Source organism: Salvelinus alpinus, chromosome 4 (genome assembly GCF_045679555.1).
Source record: "Salvelinus alpinus chromosome 4, SLU_Salpinus.1, whole genome shotgun sequence".
In the NCBI taxonomy this organism is placed as follows: Eukaryota; Metazoa; Chordata; class Actinopteri; order Salmoniformes; family Salmonidae; genus Salvelinus; species Salvelinus alpinus.
In genome coordinates, this window is record NC_092089.1 from 66,077,488 (window position 1) to 66,097,764 (window position 20,277).

Here is a 20,277-nt window from a genome sequence, read left to right on the forward strand (position 1 = left end):
AATTGTGTAGTTTTGGGTACCGGTAGTTAGGAGTACGGCAAACACCTTATTTATTTTCTAGGAGACAGACTGTGAGTCAGTTAGGGTGGTGAAAGGGAAAGAGCCAGGGAGAGAGACTTCAGAGGACAGTGTCACAGCCACGGCAGGACCAAGTGTCACCCTTGTTGCCAGCAGCACCAGTATAGGGGACAGTGGCACAGCATTGTCCAGTTACCACAGTGATGGCACAAAACCATATCAGCCACACCCACAATTTATAGAACCGCAAACTCTTGCCAACAGTGTGTTGACGTTTCAAGAGAGATGGTTTCGCGATTTCCCCTGGCTACATTATAATCCATCAATAAAAGGAGTGTTGTTTTCACTGTAGCCAAGGGTTTTCAAGCCAGCCATCTTTTGGCCAAAGAGCAGATGCTTCCTTCATTAGTGCAGGATTTAGGAACTGGAGAAAAGCCATTGAAAAATTCACAGCACATCAAAACTGCCAAACCCACCGCCACTTTGTAATTGTAACAGCACACCAGCTAAATCCAATCAGTGTCCAGTTATCCAGCGCGTGGGGTAAACAGCAGGAGGACGCAAGGCATTGCTTGATGAAGATTGTTAGTTCGGTGCGGCATGTAGTAAGACAGGGACAAGCCTTTAGAGGCCACACGGATGACAGTGGGAATTTATACCAGATTTTGAAACTTAGGGCAGAAGAGGATGATCCCATTTTACTGAAGTGGTTAACAGAGCGTACCACAATGTACACAGGCCCCAAAGCACAGAATGCAATTCTGAACATCATGGCCAATAGTCATTCGAGGCATTGCAGCTGAGATTAGGTCTCTTCCGATTGTACAATTTTCATTAATTGTTGATGGTACTCAAGATGTCTCTGGTGCTGAACAGGAGAATGTCTGTCTGCGTTATGTTGACCATGACCATGTCCCTCACAAGGAGTTTATTGGGCTATACAGGGTGTCGGAGACAACAGGCGAGGGCATTGCGAAAGTGGCAACTGATGTGTTGTTGAGGAAACCCGCAAACATATGCTCGGTTCTTTTGTTCAGTAGTGTGTATAGCAGTGGTTCTCAACCTTTTTGGGGTACTGGAACCCCTGCATATTTTTAGGCAAGGCAGGCAAGGTTTTGAGCGGTCCTCAGGGACCTCCACCCCCTCTATATTATATGTAAACTTACTGGAAACCTTGTGGTACTGACTACATTCATTACACTTTTTTATTTCACGGACCCCTTGCAATTAGTCCATGGACCCCTGTTTGAGAACCCCTGGTGTAATTGATATTTGTTCTTTTGTTTAGTAGTTTTCAGTACACTTACAAATTATTTATTTCATGTTATTTTATTTAAAATTGCATACTTTGTGCGACATACTTGTCCATAGCTGCTGTTTGAAGAGTTGAGACACTGACTGAAGGATATTTTGTTTGATTTATTTGGGGTTTTCATTGAAGTAGTTATTTTGCTTTTAGAACTGTACTTATTTTAAGCTTTTTGTTCTTGCAAAGATATTGTAGTAGACTCAGGCCAGGTGCACATATTTAATGACTATATAAATGTATCAGAAAAAGTCAAATTAAAAGGTCAATTCAATACGGAGACCAACTTTGTGATGGTTCTCAATGGAGATTATTTTAGATGTGATCACACCATGTTCATTGTATTTATGAAAACTACACCCATACAGTGTACAGTACCATTGTCACCTACTGACCTTTCTTGATATTGCTGGTTGTAAGTACGAATACCTGCATACATACTGGACTGGTAAGGAGCACTGCTATAACTATTATTAGTAGTAGAATAATGATTTAAACATTTGAACAAGTTGGGAAAACCCTTCAGTTAACTACTGTACCTATCAATTATCCAGTTGTAGGAATTATGGTTCCTCAATATACATTTAACATATAACAACGTATGCTATGTGTTACAGCACTACTTTTGGTGTCCCCCTCAGGAATTGCTCTTGAGAAAATTTTATGTAATTGTCCCCTCCAAGGTTGATATCAGATTTTCGCCCCTGGTTTCAGCACCACTGTTATGGACAGCGATCACTTACAAAAGCAGCGATGAGCCGCTGATTTCAATGAGTTACCCTATGATAGGAGTAGAGTTGTGAATGCACCAAGGTAAAGTTGGTTTTATATTCACACATTCGGACATTCAACAGACATTCAACAGACATTCGCGAAAAGCCATTTAAAAATGTAAAATCAATCACTAATTCACCGTTTGTCACAGAATCATCAAACTAGATATGATTTATTATATAAATGTCTAGCATACTTTTAAAACCTTTGTTTTGAGTAGAAATTCCAGTTTTGACTTGATAGAAATACATAAAATCTATAAAATGCCAATTAAAGCGGTATAAATCAATAACTAATTCACCGTTTGTCACAGAAATATCAAACTAGGTATGATTTATTCTATAAATATCTAGCATACTTTCAAAACCTTTGTTTTGAGGACAAATCCCAGTTTTGACTTGATATAAATACATAAAATATGTAAGATGCCATTTAAAGCCGTATAAATCAATAACTAATTCACCGTTTGTCACAGAAACATCAAACTAGGTATGATTTATTCTATAAATGTCTAGCATACTTTTACAATCTTTTTTTTAGGAAAAATTCCAGTTTTGATTTGATAGAAATATGTAACATCTATAAGATGCATTTTAAAGCTATATAAATCAAAAACGTTTAAGCTGATTATGACAGAAACATCAAACTAGGTATGATTTATTCTATAAATGTCTGGTATACTTTTACAACTTTTGCTTTGAGCAGAAATTCCAGTTTTGATTTGATAGAAATACATAAAATCTCAAATATTGCATTCAAAGATGAAGAAATCAATAACTAATTCAGTGATTGTCGCAGAAAAAAGTAAAAATATGCATTTATTTGCAATAACTTTAAAGAAATGTTCATTTCAAGTGCAATTTGTTCTATTTGAAGTTAGACAATGTTTACAATCTTAAAGTGTATGCCAAATCAATGTTTGCATTTTTAGTGCAACAGTTCCACATTTTAAAGTAGTTACAAGGCACAACAGTCATTTATTTATACCTCTCTTATTTAACAGCAAAGAGGCCCCTTCCAATCATTTTCTATTTTGGCTTTGTTCAAGTCCTTCTTTGTCATCCCCAGACAAGCTGATTGGTACCATCTCTGGCCCACAGAGCATTCTATCTGCAGTATTAAAAACATTAAACAGGGTTATGTTTATTTACATGTAAATTACAGTTCTGGAATACCCAAATTCTGTTACATGCTTTTGCAATTCGGAAACATTTTCAAATTGAATTGGATTTTTGTTCAATTGCTAAATTGACTTGAAATGATATGCATTTGACCACAACCCTGACAGAAGCACACATAACTGAGGTGTTAATCATCGTTGAGTATTCAGGTAATATAAATCTCATAGTAAAAAAGGCATACATTTGCAAAAAACGTATGTGTTGAAAAAAAAGGTATCAGACATCAATGTTCTAATATCAAACATTACAGTAATGGCAGTCTTTATAGATTTTATGATTTTATTTCTATCAAGTCAAAACTGGAATTTTTCCTCAAAACAAAGGTTGTAAAAGTATGCTAGACCTTTATATAATAAATCATACCTAGTTTGAAGTTTCTGTGACAAACGGTGAATTAGTTATTGATTTATACCGCTTTTAATGGCATCTTATAGATTTTATGTATTTCTATCAAAACTAGGATTTTTACTCAAAACAAAGGTTAGAAAAGTATGTTAGACATTTATAGAATAAATCATACCTAGTTTGAGGCCTCTGTGACAAACAGTGAATTAGTTATTGATTTATACCGCTTTTAATGGCATATTTTAGATTGTATGTATCTCCATCAAATCAAAACTGGATATTTTATTAAAAACAAAGGTTGTAAATGCTAGACATTTATAGAGTAAACCATATCTATTTTTATGTTTCTGTGACAATCAATGAATTAGTTATTGATTTTTACCATTTTAAATGGCTTTTGGCGAATGTCTGTTGAATGTCTGATGAATGTCTGGTGAATGTCTGATGAATGTCTGATGAATGTCTGGTGAATGTCTGGTGAATGTCTGGTGAATGTCTGGTGAATGTCTGATGAATGTCTGGTGAATGTCTGGTGAATGTCTGATGAATGTCTGGTGAATGTCTGTTGAATGTCCGAATGTGTGAATATAAAACCAACTTTACCTCGGTTGTTAATGCCACCTGTGAGAGGAGTAGGGTTGTAAGTGCCACAACCACACTCCGTCCAAAACAACATATTAGACCTTCTCAAATAAAATGCAGTTCAGACGGGATTTACAAACCGAACAGGACAATAAACTATGCAAGTGCTAAGCAGTTACAAAACGTATGGTTCTTACCTCTCCAGAAGCTCTGCTAATGTGTTCGGGCAGCAATGTGAGTGCTAGAGTGTTCCCATTGCTGCCCGCGACTGTAGTATAATCTTTATCCAACAAAAAATCCACAGCACGCCAACATTACGACTCTATTATCAACGACTCTTACCCATTACATGCTCAAACATGATCACTGCTCATTATTTAAAAAAACAAAAAACATTTTAGTTGCATTCAATTATGTTCTAAATCTCTCCTCACAGCTCACGACTGTTGTCTGCTAGAAGCGAAATTACAAACCAACCAAGGGGAGGAATCAAAGGTATGATGTGGAGATTTCTTTCAAGTGCATAATTCTAGTTAAAGCACTGACACCGTGCGATTCTACCACACATTGTATGGTGGTGCACAGCACATTGGCTACTCCGGCATCAGTAACAGTTAAGGCATAAACATGCAGAGACAAACAATCATTCATTTAAATTGAGTGTAGGGTTTTTGTGTAGGCTAATAGAGGCTGATGGTATCTACCAGCAACTGATAGAGATTGACAAAAATATAAAATAAAGCACATTGCATAGTTTCTGTTGTATTTTCTTTTGATGAGCCGCAAAGCAACAGCGCTTCTGCACCACGCAAATGGACAGCGACACATCACGAGTGCATTACTCTGCATTGCAGAAACACACAACTCTAAGGCGACGCAACTTTGAGTTACACTTCAATTGATTTAGGATGCCCCACACATCATATTCTGTAACAAATTGGTGGTATTAAAAGGACACTTAGAGAACTACAAAAAAACGAATGCAATACAATTCCTTTCAAACTGTTGTGGATAACAGAACTAAAACGAACACACCTGAACAAACCCCTAAATAGCAAAGCAAGTTCCAAAATACCCACGTTCATATGCTTGTATTGAGACAATGAATGTATGCACTGTACATTACAGGCTACGTAGTTTATGAGGACAATACACGATGTGTAACTTGAATAATAACTTGGCAATCTCCTCACCTCTCCAGAAGCTCTCATCCTGTGTTCGGGAAGAACTAGAGTATTACCATTGCTGCCCGGGACAATAGTAGAACCTATACTCATTCTGGGTCCAACTAACATGTACCGATTGTCTCCGGATCTGTACTGGATGCTGTGGCACAGTGTCCCGTCGTTATTCGCATCTTGTAAATACTTGGAGGAATAGTCTGTGGGTTTGGAGCACTGCATTACAATCAACACGATGATACTGATGAGAAAAAGCGTTGAAACTGAACCCAAAGTAATTATCAAATAAAATGTAACGCTGTTCTCGTCCTCGTCATCTTTTACTGAACTTATAACATCAGAAGCAGCAAAAGCCTCTTTGGGCTCCACGACGTTGATAATCACAGTAGCTGTTGCTGACAGTGAAACGTTCCCATTGTCTTTTACTAGTATGACCAGTTTATGCTCAGCCTCGTCTGTCTCTGTGAATGACCGAAGTGTCCTTATCTGTCCTGTATAGCGGTCCAAAGCAAAGAGACTGTGGTCAGTAACTTCCTGCAGCGAAAATAATAACCAGCCGTTATATCCTATATCACCGTCATAGGCTCTCACTTTAGTCACCAAATGGCCTGCGTTCACATTGCGGGGAATCTCCTCCACACCTTCAGCAGAACCGTTAGCGCTGACTGGATACAAGATCACTGGAGCGTTGTCGTTTTGATCCAGAATGAACACGTTAATTGTGACGTTTCTGCTTTGTGACGGAGTTCCAGAGTCTGTAGCTACAACTTGGAAATGGAACGTTTTTAAAGTTTCAAAGTCAAAGCTTTTTAGAGCCAATATGTTCCCATTTTCAGAATTAATATTAAGAAAATATGCCCATTTGTTCTCATCGTCGCTGCCTCTCGGAATATGATATGAAATCAGTGCGTTTTCATTTATGTCGCGATCTGAGGCACTCACTGAAAATACTGAGCCTCCTGGGTCGTTATTCTCAATGACATAGAAATTATAGGGACTCAGTGAAAACTCTGGACTGTTATCATTCACATCTGATACAACAACGCTGATAGTCTTTACAGATGACAAGGAAGGCTGGCCTGCGTCTTTAGCTAAAATTATAACGTCATATTGAGCCTGTTTCTCTCTATCCAGTGGTGACTTGGTGACTACAGAATATATGTTGTCCTGTAAAGACGGCATTAGTTTAAAAGGGACGTCCTCGCCATTTATAGAGCAGATCACTTTCCCATTGAGACCAGAGTCCATATCATTAACACTGATTAATGCGACAGTAGTTCCGGGTCTACAATCCTCGGGAATGGCGTTGGAAAAGGATGTCACCTCTATCTCGGGTTCATTGTCGTTAACATCAACTATCTTTATGATCACACTTTTGTCTGTTGTTAGTGGAGCAACTCCTTGATCGGACGCTTTTATGTCAATCTCATAGCTATCTTGTATCTCAAAATCGATTTGACCTCGAACCGTTATTTTACCAGTTTCGGCATCTAAATCAAAAAGTTTCTGTATTTTGCTATTCACGTCATTACCGAATAAGTATATTACATGTCCGTTGACACCGTCATCTAAATCAGTGGCGTTGACCTGAATAACAGTTGTGCCTACGGGCGAGTTTTCATTTAACATTACAGAGTACACATCTTTAGTGAATAGAGGTGTGTTGTCATTAACATCTAATACCTCGACAGTTATTTCAATAGTTCCAGATCTCGGGGGATTTCCACCATCAATGGCAGTGAGGAGGAGCTTGTGGCTCTTTACTATTTCTCTATCTAGTTGCTTTTGTAAAATCAGAAACGGCATCTTACCATCTTTACCTCGGTCTTTGACCTCAACACGGAAATGTTCACTATGACTGAATTTATATTGTTGAACAGAGAATTGGCCACCATCCCAGTCGCGCGCAGCTGGCAGCTGAAATCGCGCTCCCGGTAACGCAGATTCTGAAATCTCCAACCGTTTCTCTGTCTCGGGAAAGCTGGGAGAATGGTCGTTCACATCTAACACCTCCACCGCGACATAATGGATCTCCAGCGGGTTCTCTAGAACGGTTTTCAGATTGATTAAACAAACGCTGCTCCGTTCACACACTTCCTCTCTGTCTATTTTTCGGTTCATATACAAGATGCCGTCATTCTGGTTTACCTGGAAAAGGGGATCAGTCGAGCCAGATACGATTCGAAATCCCCTTTCCGTCAAGGTACTCAGATCAACTCCCAAATCCTTAGCTATATTCCCCACGACAGTTCCTTCCTTAAGCTCTTCAGAGATTGAGTATCTTATCTGAGCTGAAGCTCCGCTCCAAAAGAAAATCAAAGCAACGAAGAAGACGACCCACTGCCGTCGCTCCCGCCATGCCCCGCATCCTCTTTGTTCCATGTTTTCAAGATAAATAACAATAATCCACAGCACTTCCACTATTCCTTCATTGGTGACAATTGTCTATCCAATACATAAACAAACATGACAAAAGCTCATTATCCAATGGTGTTTTCAGAATGTACATTTGAGATTGTATTCTCCCCATGAAGATCACGCCTGTGCTCCTCCAGCGACTGAATAAGATACGAAACCATCAAGGGGGTGGACTCAAAAGTATGACGAGAGGATGTCTACCAGGAGCGTTATTCTAGTTGTGTACTGACACCATGTGATTATACCTCACATTACACTATAATTTAAGATGATTCGTGGTATTTTGTCACAGTAAATATCGAACAGAAAACCTTACTGAAGAAGTTGTGTGGATTAAGTTCTACATAACATGATGCATAGCCTGGGACACCATTTATTGACCTATTCAACAAGTGGCCCACCCCGACAGGAATAAAGATTGAGAAATATTTGTTTAAATAAAGAGGATAGCTACTTGAGGTGCATGTACACCACCATCACATGTTGGCAGAACTTCACCAGACAAACAGCCATTGAACAAAATAACGTTTCAACACCACAGCCGTGGACAGCGACCAGCACTGAAAGCATGTGGCTGCGAAAGAGCCAGCAAGCTACTGCGATGAAACGATGTTATGAAATCATGTTTCATCCAATATACTTACCCTTTTACTAAACAACATATCATCTGACACATTTATACACCATGAAATAATATTATCGGCAGTTTCCAATCTCAGGGACAGCACCAGCTAACTGTTAGTAATTATAGAAACGTATTTAACTTCTTACCTCTCCAGAAGCTCGGCTCCTGTTTTCAGGTATCACTAGAGTATTTCCATTGCTGCCCGGGACTATAGTAGAACCTATACTCATTCTGGGTCCAACTAACATGTACCGATTGTCTCCGGATCTGTACTGGATGCTGTGGCACAGTGTCCCGTCGTTATTCGCATCTTGTAAATACTTGGAGGAATAGTCTGTGGGTTTGGAGCACTGCATTACAATCAACACGATGATGCTGATGAGAAAAAGCGTTGAAACTGAACCCAAAGTAATGATCAAATAAAATGTAACGCTGTTCTCCTCTTCGTATTTTACTTCGCTTTTAACATCAGAAGCAGCAAAAGCCTCTTTGGGCTCCACAGCATTAATATTCACAGTAGCTGTTGCTGACAGTGAAACGTTCCCATTGTCTTTTACCAGTATGACCAGTTTATGCTCAGCCTCGTCTGTCTCTGTGAATGACCGAAGTGTCCTTATCTGTCCCGTATAGCGGTCCAAAGCAAAGAGACTGTGGTCAGTAACTTCCTGCAGTGAAAATAATAACCAGCCGTTATATCCGATATCAGCGTCATAGGCTCTCACTTTAGTCACCAAATGGCCTGCCTTCACATTGCGGGGAATCTCCTCCACACCTTCAGCAGAACCGTTAGCGCTGACTGGATACAATATCACTGGAGTATTGTCGTTCTGATCCAGAATGAACACGTTCACTGTGACGTTGGTGCTTTGTGACGGAGTTCCAGAGTCTGTAGCTACAACTTGGAATTGGAACGTTTTGGTAGTTTCAAAGTCAAAGCTTTTTAGTGCGTAAATGTTACCATCAGAATTCATATTTAGGTAGGATACAATAGGAGTGTCACCATCGCCTTTCCAAATATGATAAGACGCACGAGCGTTGGCATCCTGATCTCTATCTGATGTACTCAATGAAAACAACGACTCGCCTGGAGCATTGTTTTCTGGTACATAGAAAGTATATGGACTCTGGGAAAAGACAGGACTGTTGTCGTTGACGTCTGAGATATGGACCGTGATAGTTTTGTGGGAAGACAATGATGGCTCTCCTTTATCCGTAGCAGTTATAGTCACTGTGTACATAGGCTCCGACTCTCTGTCCAATCCACTTTTAGTAATCAAAGAATACATATTTTTCTGAAAAGACGGTTTTAATTCGAAAGGGATGTTGTCCGAGATTGTACATATAACCAAGCCGTTTTCACCAGAGTCCATGTCAGACACACTGATTAGAGCTACAGCTGTACCGGGTCGTGCGTCCTCGGGGATTTGACCTGACAGAGACGTTACGTCCATCTCAGGTGCGTTGTCATTTACATCTTTCACGTTGATAACGACACTGCAGTGACCAGTCAATGTAACATGGCCCTTGTCAGATGCCTGCACGTCAATTTCGTAAACACTCTGCTCTTCAAAGTCTACTAATCCCTTGATTGTAATTTCCCCTGTTACCGCATCTATCTCGAATAAATCGAACGCTTTGTTTTTAAGACTGTTATCAAATGTGTATATAACCTGTCCGTTTGCGTCATCATCTAGATCCGTGGCGTGCAGCCTCAGAACAGAAGTGCCTAAGGGAGCATTTTCATCTAATGTTAATGTATACACCTGTCGGTCGAAAACGGGAATATTATCATTCATATCGATAACTTTTACGGTTATATTGACAGAGCCAGATCTCTCTGGTTTACCTCCGTCATACGCAGTCAAGGTTAACAATATTTCAGACTTCTGCTCTCTGTCTAGCGGCTTTTTCAATATCAAAAAGGGGATTTTATCCTCGCCGCGAGTTTTAACATCTAACTCAAAGTTCTCGTTTGTACTGAGAGTGTACTTACGGAGACTGTTCGCTCCAACATCAGGGTCACGCGCAGCGTCCAGAGGAAAGCGCGTCCCCTGGAGCAGAACGCTCTCGGATATTTCCAAATGTTTCACCTTTTCCGGGAATTTAGGAGAATGATCATTAATATCTGTTATTTCTACCTCAACATAGTGTATTTCCAACGGATTCTCGGCCACGGTTTTTAGGTTTATCAAGCACACAATTATTTTCTCACACAGCTCCTCCCTGTCGATGGTTCTGTCCACATACAACACGCCATTGTCTTGGTTTATCTGCAAAAAACCTTCCTTGGAGCCCGATACAATCCGAAACCTTCGTTCCATCAGTTTATCCACACTGAACCCCAAATCCTTTGCTATGTCTCCCACATAAGTACCTTCTTTCGACTCCTCCGCGATAGAATAGCGTATTTGACAATAAGCTCCACGGCAAAAGCACAACGAAAATACAAACAACAGCATCGCCCGGAGAGGCGCCGCTCTTCTCTGTCCGTCTACCATTTTGACAAGTCCTGTTATTTTGGAACCATTACAGTCCGCTTTATCCAGAAAAAAATCAAGATGACAAGGTTATCCACCAAACATATCCAAGCAACCTTTCATGTGGATGGTATTCTCCGTTCCAGAAAGCCAGTGCCCGTTTCACTAGATTCATATGATTTTCAATGAGCCAACAGGACAAAGAGAGGGAGGGATTTAAACCAAATGCATGTTTCTAACACTGAAGAGCGGCGACACCGTGTGCACAACAATCGCAACCACTCAAACAGCAGGTTGAACTGTACAGTGTTTCAGAACCACTGTCGTGGACAGCGATCACTTACAAAAGCAGTGACGAGAAACCCTATGAGAGTACGGTTGTTAATGCCACAACCATACTCCGACCAAAGCAACATATTAGACAGACTAAAATATAATGTAACTCATTCGGAACTTACAAACAGAAGAGCTATGCAGTAACTAAACGTATAGTTCTTACCTCTCCAGAAGCTCTGCTCCTGTGTTCGGGTATCACTAGAGTATTTCCATTGCTGCCCGGGACAATAGTAGAACCTATACTCATTCTGGGTCCAACTAACATGTACCGATTGTCTCCGGATCTGTACTGGATGCTGTGGCACAGTGTCCCGTCGTTATTCACATCTTGTAAATACTTGGAGGAATAGTCTGTGGGTTTGGAGCACTGCATTACAATCAACACGATGATACTGATGAGAAAAAGCGTTGAAACAGACCCCAAAGTAATGATCAAATAAAATGTAACGCTGTTCTCCTCCTCGTCTTTTACTGCGCTTTTAACATCAGAAGCTGCAAAAGCCTCTTTGGGCTCCACAACCTTGATAATCACCGTAGCTGTTGCTGACAGTGAAACGTTCCCATTGTCTTTTACCAGTATGACCAGTTTATGCTCAGCCTCGTCTGTCTCTGTGAATGATCGAAGTGTCCTTATCTGTCCTGTATAGCGGTCCAAAGCAAAGAGACTGTGGTCAGTAACTTCCTGCAGTGAAAATAATAACCAGCCGTTATATCCTATATCAGCGTCATAGGCTCTCACTTTAGTCACCAAATGGCCTGCGTTCACATTGCGGGGAATCTCCTCCACACCTTCAGCAGAACCGTTAGCGCTGACTGGATACAAGATCACTGGAGCGTTGTCGTTCTGATCCAGAATGAACACGTTCACTGTGACGTTGGTGCTTTGTGATGGAGTTCCAGAGTCTGTAGCTACAACTTGGAATTGGAAAGTTTTGAGGGATTCAAAATCAAAACTTTTTAGCGCGGAAATATGTCCATTATCAGAATTTATATTCAGAAAAGAAGCCATATCATTCTGCGTCCCTTCTCCTCTAACTATGTGATATGAAATTGCGGCGTTTTCATTCAAGTCTTTATCAGAGGCGCTCACAGAGAATATGGATGCACCCAGGGCGTTATTTTCCACTAAGTACAGCTGAAGGGGGTTTTGGGAGAATTCTGGACTGTTATCGTTCACATCTGATATCTGGATGCTCAGAGTTTTGAATGTGGACAGAGGAGGCTGACCACAGTCAGTGGCTGTTATTGTGATGTCATAATGGGACACGAGTTCTCGATCTAAGCGCCCCTTTGTGACGATCGAATACACATTCTCCTGAAATGAAGGTTTTAATTCAAATGGCATGTCTTCAGATATACTAGAAATGACTTTACCATTAATCCCGGAATCTTTATCTGTTACACTGATGAGAGAAATAACAGTTCCTGGTTTAGAATCTTCAGACACCGTGTTCGAGAGGGACGTCACATCTATTTCTGGTTGGTTATCATTAACATCTCCTATTTTAATAATAACTCTACAATCAACACTTGTTGGAGGTTGTCCCTTATCAGACGCCTGTACATTTAACCTGTAAACCTCCTTTTCTTCAAAATCCACCTGGCCTTTGACTTGAATTTCACCAGTTACGTGATCTAATTCAAAGATGTCATGTATTTTACGCTTTATAGTTCTGCCTAGTGTGTATTCCACTACTCCATTTTGGCCATCGTCAGCATCTGTGGCGTTTACTCTGATGACAATAGTTCCATTTAGAGCGTTCTCAGGCAATGTTACTGAGTATTCGTCTTGGGTGCAGATGGGACGGTTGTCATTTACATCAAGAACAGTAACAGTGATATTCAAGGTGCCTGACTTAGGTGGATTCCCTCCGTCTAGCGCTGTAAGTAATAGCATATGTTTGGTGTTTTGCTCTCTATCCAATGGCTTCTGCAAAATTAAAAATGGTATTTTGTCACCTTCACCACTATCAATTAACTGTAGTTCAAAATGTGCATTTTGACCTAACTTATACAAACGAACAGAATTGGGTCCAACGTCTACGTCTCGCGCAGTCTGAAGTTCGAATCGCGCACCTGGAAATGTATTTTCTGGCATTTCTAGATACTGATCTTTTTCGGGGAAAATAGGAGAGTGATCATTTATATCCATTATTTCTACGCTGACGTAGTGTATTTCAAGGGGATTTTCAACTGCGAATTTGAGGTTTATCAAGCATGCATTATTGCCATCACAGAGCTCCTCTCTGTCGATATTTTCATGAACATACAAGACGCCATTGTTCTGATTTACGTGGAAAAGAGCGTCCTTAGATCCAGAAACAATACGAAACCGTCTCTCCACCAAAGTACTGACGTCAAGACCCAAATCCTTAGCAACATTTCCAACAACGGACCCCTCTTTCACCTCCTCTGGAATAGAGTACCTTATCTGTGCTGAAACCTCCCCCAAGCAGAGCAGCAAAGAGAAATACAGAAGAACCCAGCAGTACTCCCATCTGCGCCTTTGTCCTCCGTCTCCCATTGTAAAAACAACAGAACACGATCCCCAAATTGACAATCCTTATGATCGGGCGGCCAATTCGTTATGATCCATACTCAAACACATTCTTCAGCAAGAAAACCATACAAAAGCATCCCTGTTCAGCATAGCACGTCTTGTTCTGATGTCCGCACCACTCTCTCTGTATGCGTCGAAAAAAAACAGCCCAGAGAGGGGCAAGGCCTATTCTACAAAATACCACAACGTCAGTCTCCTTGTGTTACACTGACACCCTGCGTACCTAGGTTCTGGTTACCACATCTACATGAAGATAAAACTGTTAAGAGATTCCATGTGAAGATATGTAAAAACACTGCCACTTATACTTGTAGTACCAGCTAAACAATGTGAAAGGATGAATGCGAAAAACCAATGGTATTGCCTCACTAAGACAGAAGTGTATATGGCAAAAAGAACAAACATATTTAGGCAACGGTAGTGGATGACTTCACCAACGTAAAAAACACCTAATAGAATTCAGCACCACTGCAGTGGACAGCTTTTTTTCGGATATTTTCAAATAACCTTCCCATTACGCACGGACAACACATTCCAATAAACATGGGAGACATTTCAACAAATAACTCATCTTTACTGATATAAGGTAGGACAGAACAAAAAAAAACAGACACTATATAATACTTGTAAAAGCTTGAAAGAGCAACTCTTAAAACAGCTCTTACCTCTCCAGAAGCTCTTCCGTGTTCAGATAGCACTAGAGTATTCCCATTGCTGCCCGGGACAATAGTAGAACCTATACTCATTCTGGGTCCAACTAACATGTACCGTTTGTCTCCGGATCTGTACTGGATGCTGTGACACAGTGTCCCGTCGTTATTCGTATCTTGTAAATACTTGGAGGAATAGTCTGTGGGTTTGGAGCACTGCATTACAACCAACACGATGATGCTGATGACAAAAAGCGTTGAAACTGAACCCAAAGTAATGATCAAATAAAATGTAACGCTGTTCTCCTCCTCGTCTTTTACTGAGCTTTTAACATCAGAAGCTACAAAAGCCTCTTTGGGCTCCACAACCTTGATAATCACAGTAGCTGTTGCTGACAGTGAAACGTTCCCATTGTCTTTTACCAGTATGACCAGTTTATGCTCAGCCTCGTCTGTCTCTGTGAATGACCGAAGTGTCCTTATCTGTCCTGTATAGCGGTCCAAAGCAAAGAGACTGTGGTCAGTAACTTCCTGCAGTGAAAATAATAACCAGCCGTTATATCCTATATCAGCGTCATATGCTCTCACTTTAGTCACCAAATGGCCTGCCTTCACATTGCGGGGAATCTCCTCCACACCTTCAGCGGAACCGTTAGCGCTGACTGGATATAAGATCACTGGAGCGTTGTCGTTCTGATCCAGAATGTACACGTTGACTGTGACGTTACTGCTTAGTGACGGAGTTCCAGAGTCTGTAGCAACAACTTGGAATTGGAAAGTTTTGAGGATTTCAAAGTCAAAGCTTTTTAGAGCTGAAATATGTCCGTTATCAGAATTGATGTTCAGAAAAGAAGCCATATCATTTTGTGTCCCTTCACCTCTAACTATGTGATATGAAATCGCAGAATTTTCATTTAAGTCTTTATCAGAGGCGCTTACAGAGAATATTGCTCTGCCAGGGGCGTTATTTTCCACTAAGTACAGCTCAAGGGGGTTTTGGGTGAATTCTGGACTGTTATCGTTCACATCTGATATCTGGACGCTCAGAGTTTTGGATGTGGACAGAGGAGGCTGACCAAAATCAGTAGCTGTTATTGTGACGTCATAATGGGAAAAAAGTTCTCGATTTAAACGCCCCTTTGTGACAAAGGAATAGACATTCTCCTTAAATGACGGTTTTAACTCAAAAGGGATATTCTCCGATATTTTCAGTAGGACTTTACCGTTGTTACCAGAGTCTTTATCCGTTAAACTAATTAGAGATATGACCGTTCCAGGCTTCGAATCCTCAGATATCATGTTAGACAACGACGTCACCCCTATTTCTGGTTTATTATCATTTACATCCGTTATCGTGATGACAACTCTACAGTCAACTGATAATGGGGGTTGTCCTTTATCAGAGGCTTGCACTGTTAGTTTGTAGAACTCATTCTCTTCAAAGTCTACTGGACCTATGACACGAATTTCACCAGTAAGACTGTTCAAATGAAACGTGGCATGAACTTTGCGCTTAATGTTTCGACCAAGTGCATATTCAATTTCGCCATTTTGTCCCTCATCTGTATCAGTGGCCTTTATGGTTAATACAGGTGTTCCAATGGGTGCATTTTCCTGGATTGTTACAGTGTAAAGATCTTTCCCACAAATTGGACGATTGTCGTTTGTATCAAGAATAGTTACTGTGACATTTAAAGTACCTGATCTTGGGGGGTTGCCTCCATCTATAGCTGTCAAAATGAACGAATACATTGCATTTTGTTCTCTGTCAATGGCTTTCCTTATGATTAAAAATGGAACTTTGTCTTCGTCCCCATTATCAATTAACTCCAATTCAAAATGAGCATCACTACTTAACTTGTAAATGCGCACAGAATTCAAACCTACATCTGCATCACGTGCAGTCTGGAGTTCAAAGCGCGTCCCAGGAGGGGTATTTTCTGCTATGTCTAAATGTAGATATTTCTCAGCAAAACTGGGCGAGTGGTCATTTACATCCGTTATTTCTATACCCACATAATGGACCTCTAAGGGGTTTTCAACAACGACTTTTAAGTCTATCGAACACACGCCATTGCCATCACACAGCTCCTCTCTATCGATATTCTTACGAACGTACAAGACGCCATTGTTCTGATTTGCCTGGAAAAGAGCTTCATCAGATTCAGAAACGATACGAAACCGTCTCTCCACCAAAGTACTGACGTCAAGACCCAAATCCTTAGCAACATTTCCAACAACAGATCCCTCTTTCACCTCCTCTGGAATAGAGTACCTTATCTGTGCTGAAACCTGCTCTCCGAAGCACAGCAGCAGAGAGAAACGCACAGCAACCCACCAGTATTCCCATCTGCGCCTTTGTCCTCCTCCTCCCATCGTTAGACAGAAAAGTAAGCACAATCCTCAATGAAAAAACACAATCCTAACGATCAGATGACCAACTCGTGATGATCCATAACGAAATGCAATGTTTCAGGACAGAACAATAATACAATTATTCTCTGACTATCATAGCACGTCCTGTTGTGACGTCCGCACAGCTCTCTCTGCATTTGGGGACAAAACAACCCAGAGAGGGGCAGGGCCTAATATACAAAACACCAGACAGTCAGTCATTCTCCTTGTGTGACACCGACACCATGCGGACCGAGCTACTGCTTGCCACGAGTACACAAGGCTCTAGAATGATTGTACATTACTGTATTAGCATCAGCAAAAGTACCAGCAAGATATCATTAACACTCGTGGAGACAAGGTTGAGAGAAAGTAAAGGGACATGGAACAAGACTAATATGTTCATGGGAAGCATGAATGTAGACGACTGAGAAAGTAGATACTACGCTATTCAAATCAAACAATGCTCTTGTAATTAAACAGCGCAAGGGTGGACAGCTACCGCATCAGAGAGTTCAGTTCTTAATTACGCACAGAAAAGGCGTACAACAACAGAATCACGTACAACAATGAGTCTTGTTGGGACCTGGTTACGGCAAGTCACACATTCAAAAAAGAGAGATCAGCATATCTAAACAATATTTAAAAAATGTTAAACACGAGAATATCTGCCAACGACACAAATAAGATGTTAAGCACCGATTCAGAACCATCGGGGTGGACAGCAACTGCTTCATCGTCAGTCATAAAGTCTTTACTTAAGCAATGGAGACATTCAAATCCCAATCTATATTCGTTCAAAATTAAATGCATAGAAACTGCTCTTACCTCTCCAGAAGCTCTGCTCCTCTGTTCTTGTAACACTAGAGTATTCCCATTGCTGCCCGGGACTATGGTCGAACCTATACTCATTCTGGGTCCAACTAACATGTACCGATTGTCTCCGGATCTGTACTGGATGCTGTGGCACAGTGTCCCGTCGTTATTCACATCTTGTAAATACTTGGAGGAATAGTCTGTGGGTTTGGAGCACTGCATTACAATCAACACGACGATACTGATGAGAAAAAACGCTGAAACTGACCCCAAAGTAATGATCAAATAAAATGTAACGCTGTTCTCCTCCTCGTCATCTTTTACTGAACTTTTAACATCAGAAGCAGCAAAAGCCTCTTTGGGCTCCACAACGTTGATAGTCACAGTAGCTGTTGCTGAGAGTGAAACGTTCCCATTGTCTTTTACCAGTATGACCAGTTTATGCTCAGCCTCGTCTGTCTCTGTGAATGACCGAAGTGTCCTTATCTGTCCTGTATAGCGGTCCAAAGCAAAGAGACTGTGGTCAGTAACTTCCTGCAGTGAAAATAATAACCAGCCGTTATATCCTATATCAGCGTCATAGGCTCTCACTTTAGTCACCAAATGGCCTGCGTTCACATTGCGGGGAATCTCCTCCACACCTTCAGCGGAACCGTTAGTGCTGACTGGATATAAGATCACTGGAGCGTTGTCGTTCTGATCCAGAATATACACGTTAACTGTGACGTTACTGCTTTTTAACGGAGTTCCAGAGTCTGTAGCTACAACTTGGAATTGGAACGTTTTTAAAGTTTCAAAGTCAAAGCTTTTCAGTGCGGAGATATGGCCATTATCAGAATTTATATTCAGGGAAGATGCCATATCATTCTGTGTCCCTTCTCTTACTATGTGATATGAAATCGCAGCATTTTCATTCAAGTCTTTATCACAAGCGCTTACAGAGAATATTGCTCTGCCAGGGGCGTTATTTTCCACTAAGTACAGCTCAAGGGGGTTTTGGGAGAATTCTGGACTGTTATCGTTCACATCTGATATCTGGACGCTCAGAGTTTTGAATGTGGACAGAGGAGGCTGACCACAGTCAGTGGCTGTTATTGTGATGTCATAATGGGACACGAATTCTCTGTCTAAACGTCCCTTTGTGACAATGGAAAACACATTGTCCTTAAATGAAGGTTTTAATTCAAATGGCACGTTGTCTGTTATTGTAGATATGACATTACCATTAATCCCATAATCTTTATCTGTCACACTAACTAGAGAAATAACAGTTCCTGGTTTTGAATCTTCACCTATTGTATTGGAGAGGGATGTTACATCAATCTCTGGTTTATTATCATTCACATCTACTACCTTTATAATAACTCTACAGTCAACAGTCAGAGGAGGCTGACCTTTATCAGACGCCTGTACATTTAATCGGTAAACCTCATTTTCCTCAAAGTCAACTTCACCTTTCACTTTAATCTCACCAGTAACGCTGTCCAACTGGAAAATGTCATATACTTTACGTTTCACTGCTCTTCCCAGAGAGTATTCTACCGCACCATTTAAACCGGCATCAGCATCAGACGCATTAACAGCGGTAACAATTGTGCCAATTGGGGAATTCTCCTTTAAAGAAACGGAATATATGTCTTGATTAAAAACAGGTCGATTATCATTGGTGTCCAGAACTATGACAGTTACATTAAGTAAACCTGACTTCGGTGGATTACCTCCATCGACTGCAGTCAACAATAATTCATGCTTGCAATTTTGCTCTCTGTCAAGTGGCTTACTTAAAACTAAAAACAGAAGTTTATCCTCCTCCCCATTGTCTTTCACTTCTAAATCAAAATGATCATTCTGGCTCAACCTGTACACACGGACAGCATTGATTTCAATGTCTAAATCACGCGCTGTCTGGAGTTCAAAGCGTGCCCCCGTGAGGGTATTCTCAGCTATTTGCAACTGTACGTCGTTTTCAGCAAAACTGGGCGAGTGGTCATTAACATCCGTTATTTCTACCCCGATATAGTGAATTTCTAGAGGATTTTCAACAACGATTTTCAGGTCCATCAAGCAAGCGCCATTGCCACCACAGAGCTCCTCTCGGTCCATATTTTTATGAACATACAAGACGCCATTGTTCTGATTTACGTGGAAAAGAGCGTCCTTAGATCCAGAAACAATACGAAACCGTCTCTCCACCAAAGTACTGACGTCAAGACCCAAATCCTTAGCAACATTTCCAACAACAGATCCCTCTTTCACCTCCTCTGGAATAGAGTACCTTATCTGTGCTGAAACCTGCTCTCCGAAGCACAGCAGCAGAGAGAAACGCACAGCAACCCACCAGTACTCCCATCTGCGCCTTTGTCTTCCATCTCCCATCGTTAGACAGAAAAGTAAGCACAATCCTCAATGAAAAAACACAATCCTAACGATCAGATGACCAACTCATGATGATCCATACCGATTCAATGCCTCAGCACTAAAAACGAACACAGCAATTATCTGTCCAACAGAACACGTCCTGCTCGTATGTCCGCACTGCTATCGTCTGTGTGGAACAAAACAGCGCAGAGAAGGGCAGGGCCTGACCTATAAAAACAGTCTCCTAGTACTACAC

At 40.9% G+C, this 20,277-nt stretch overlaps 1 protein-coding gene across 22 annotated transcripts in view; it reads right to left on the bottom strand.

Moving 5' to 3' along the window:
* Positions 1-20,277, bottom strand: part of LOC139574176 (protocadherin alpha-C2-like) — a 305,452-nt gene that overhangs the window by 270,090 nt on the left and 15,085 nt on the right. For 3 of the 22 annotated variants that reach the window (XM_071398473.1, XM_071398449.1, XM_071398492.1), the window contains exon 1: positions 5,400-7,933. The exons of 9 other annotated variants lie outside the window; for them this stretch is intronic. In XM_071398473.1, the coding sequence (XP_071254574.1) occupies positions 5,400-7,769 (2,370 nt within the window). In that variant the 5' untranslated portion in view covers positions 7,770-7,933. Of the gene's footprint in view, positions 1-5,399; positions 7,934-8,576; positions 11,089-11,406; positions 13,929-14,468; positions 16,995-17,675; positions 20,210-20,277 lie in introns of those variants that run through there. 10 more of the 22 variants (XM_071398485.1, XM_071398462.1, XM_071398490.1 and 7 more) reach the window with 8 other exon arrangements.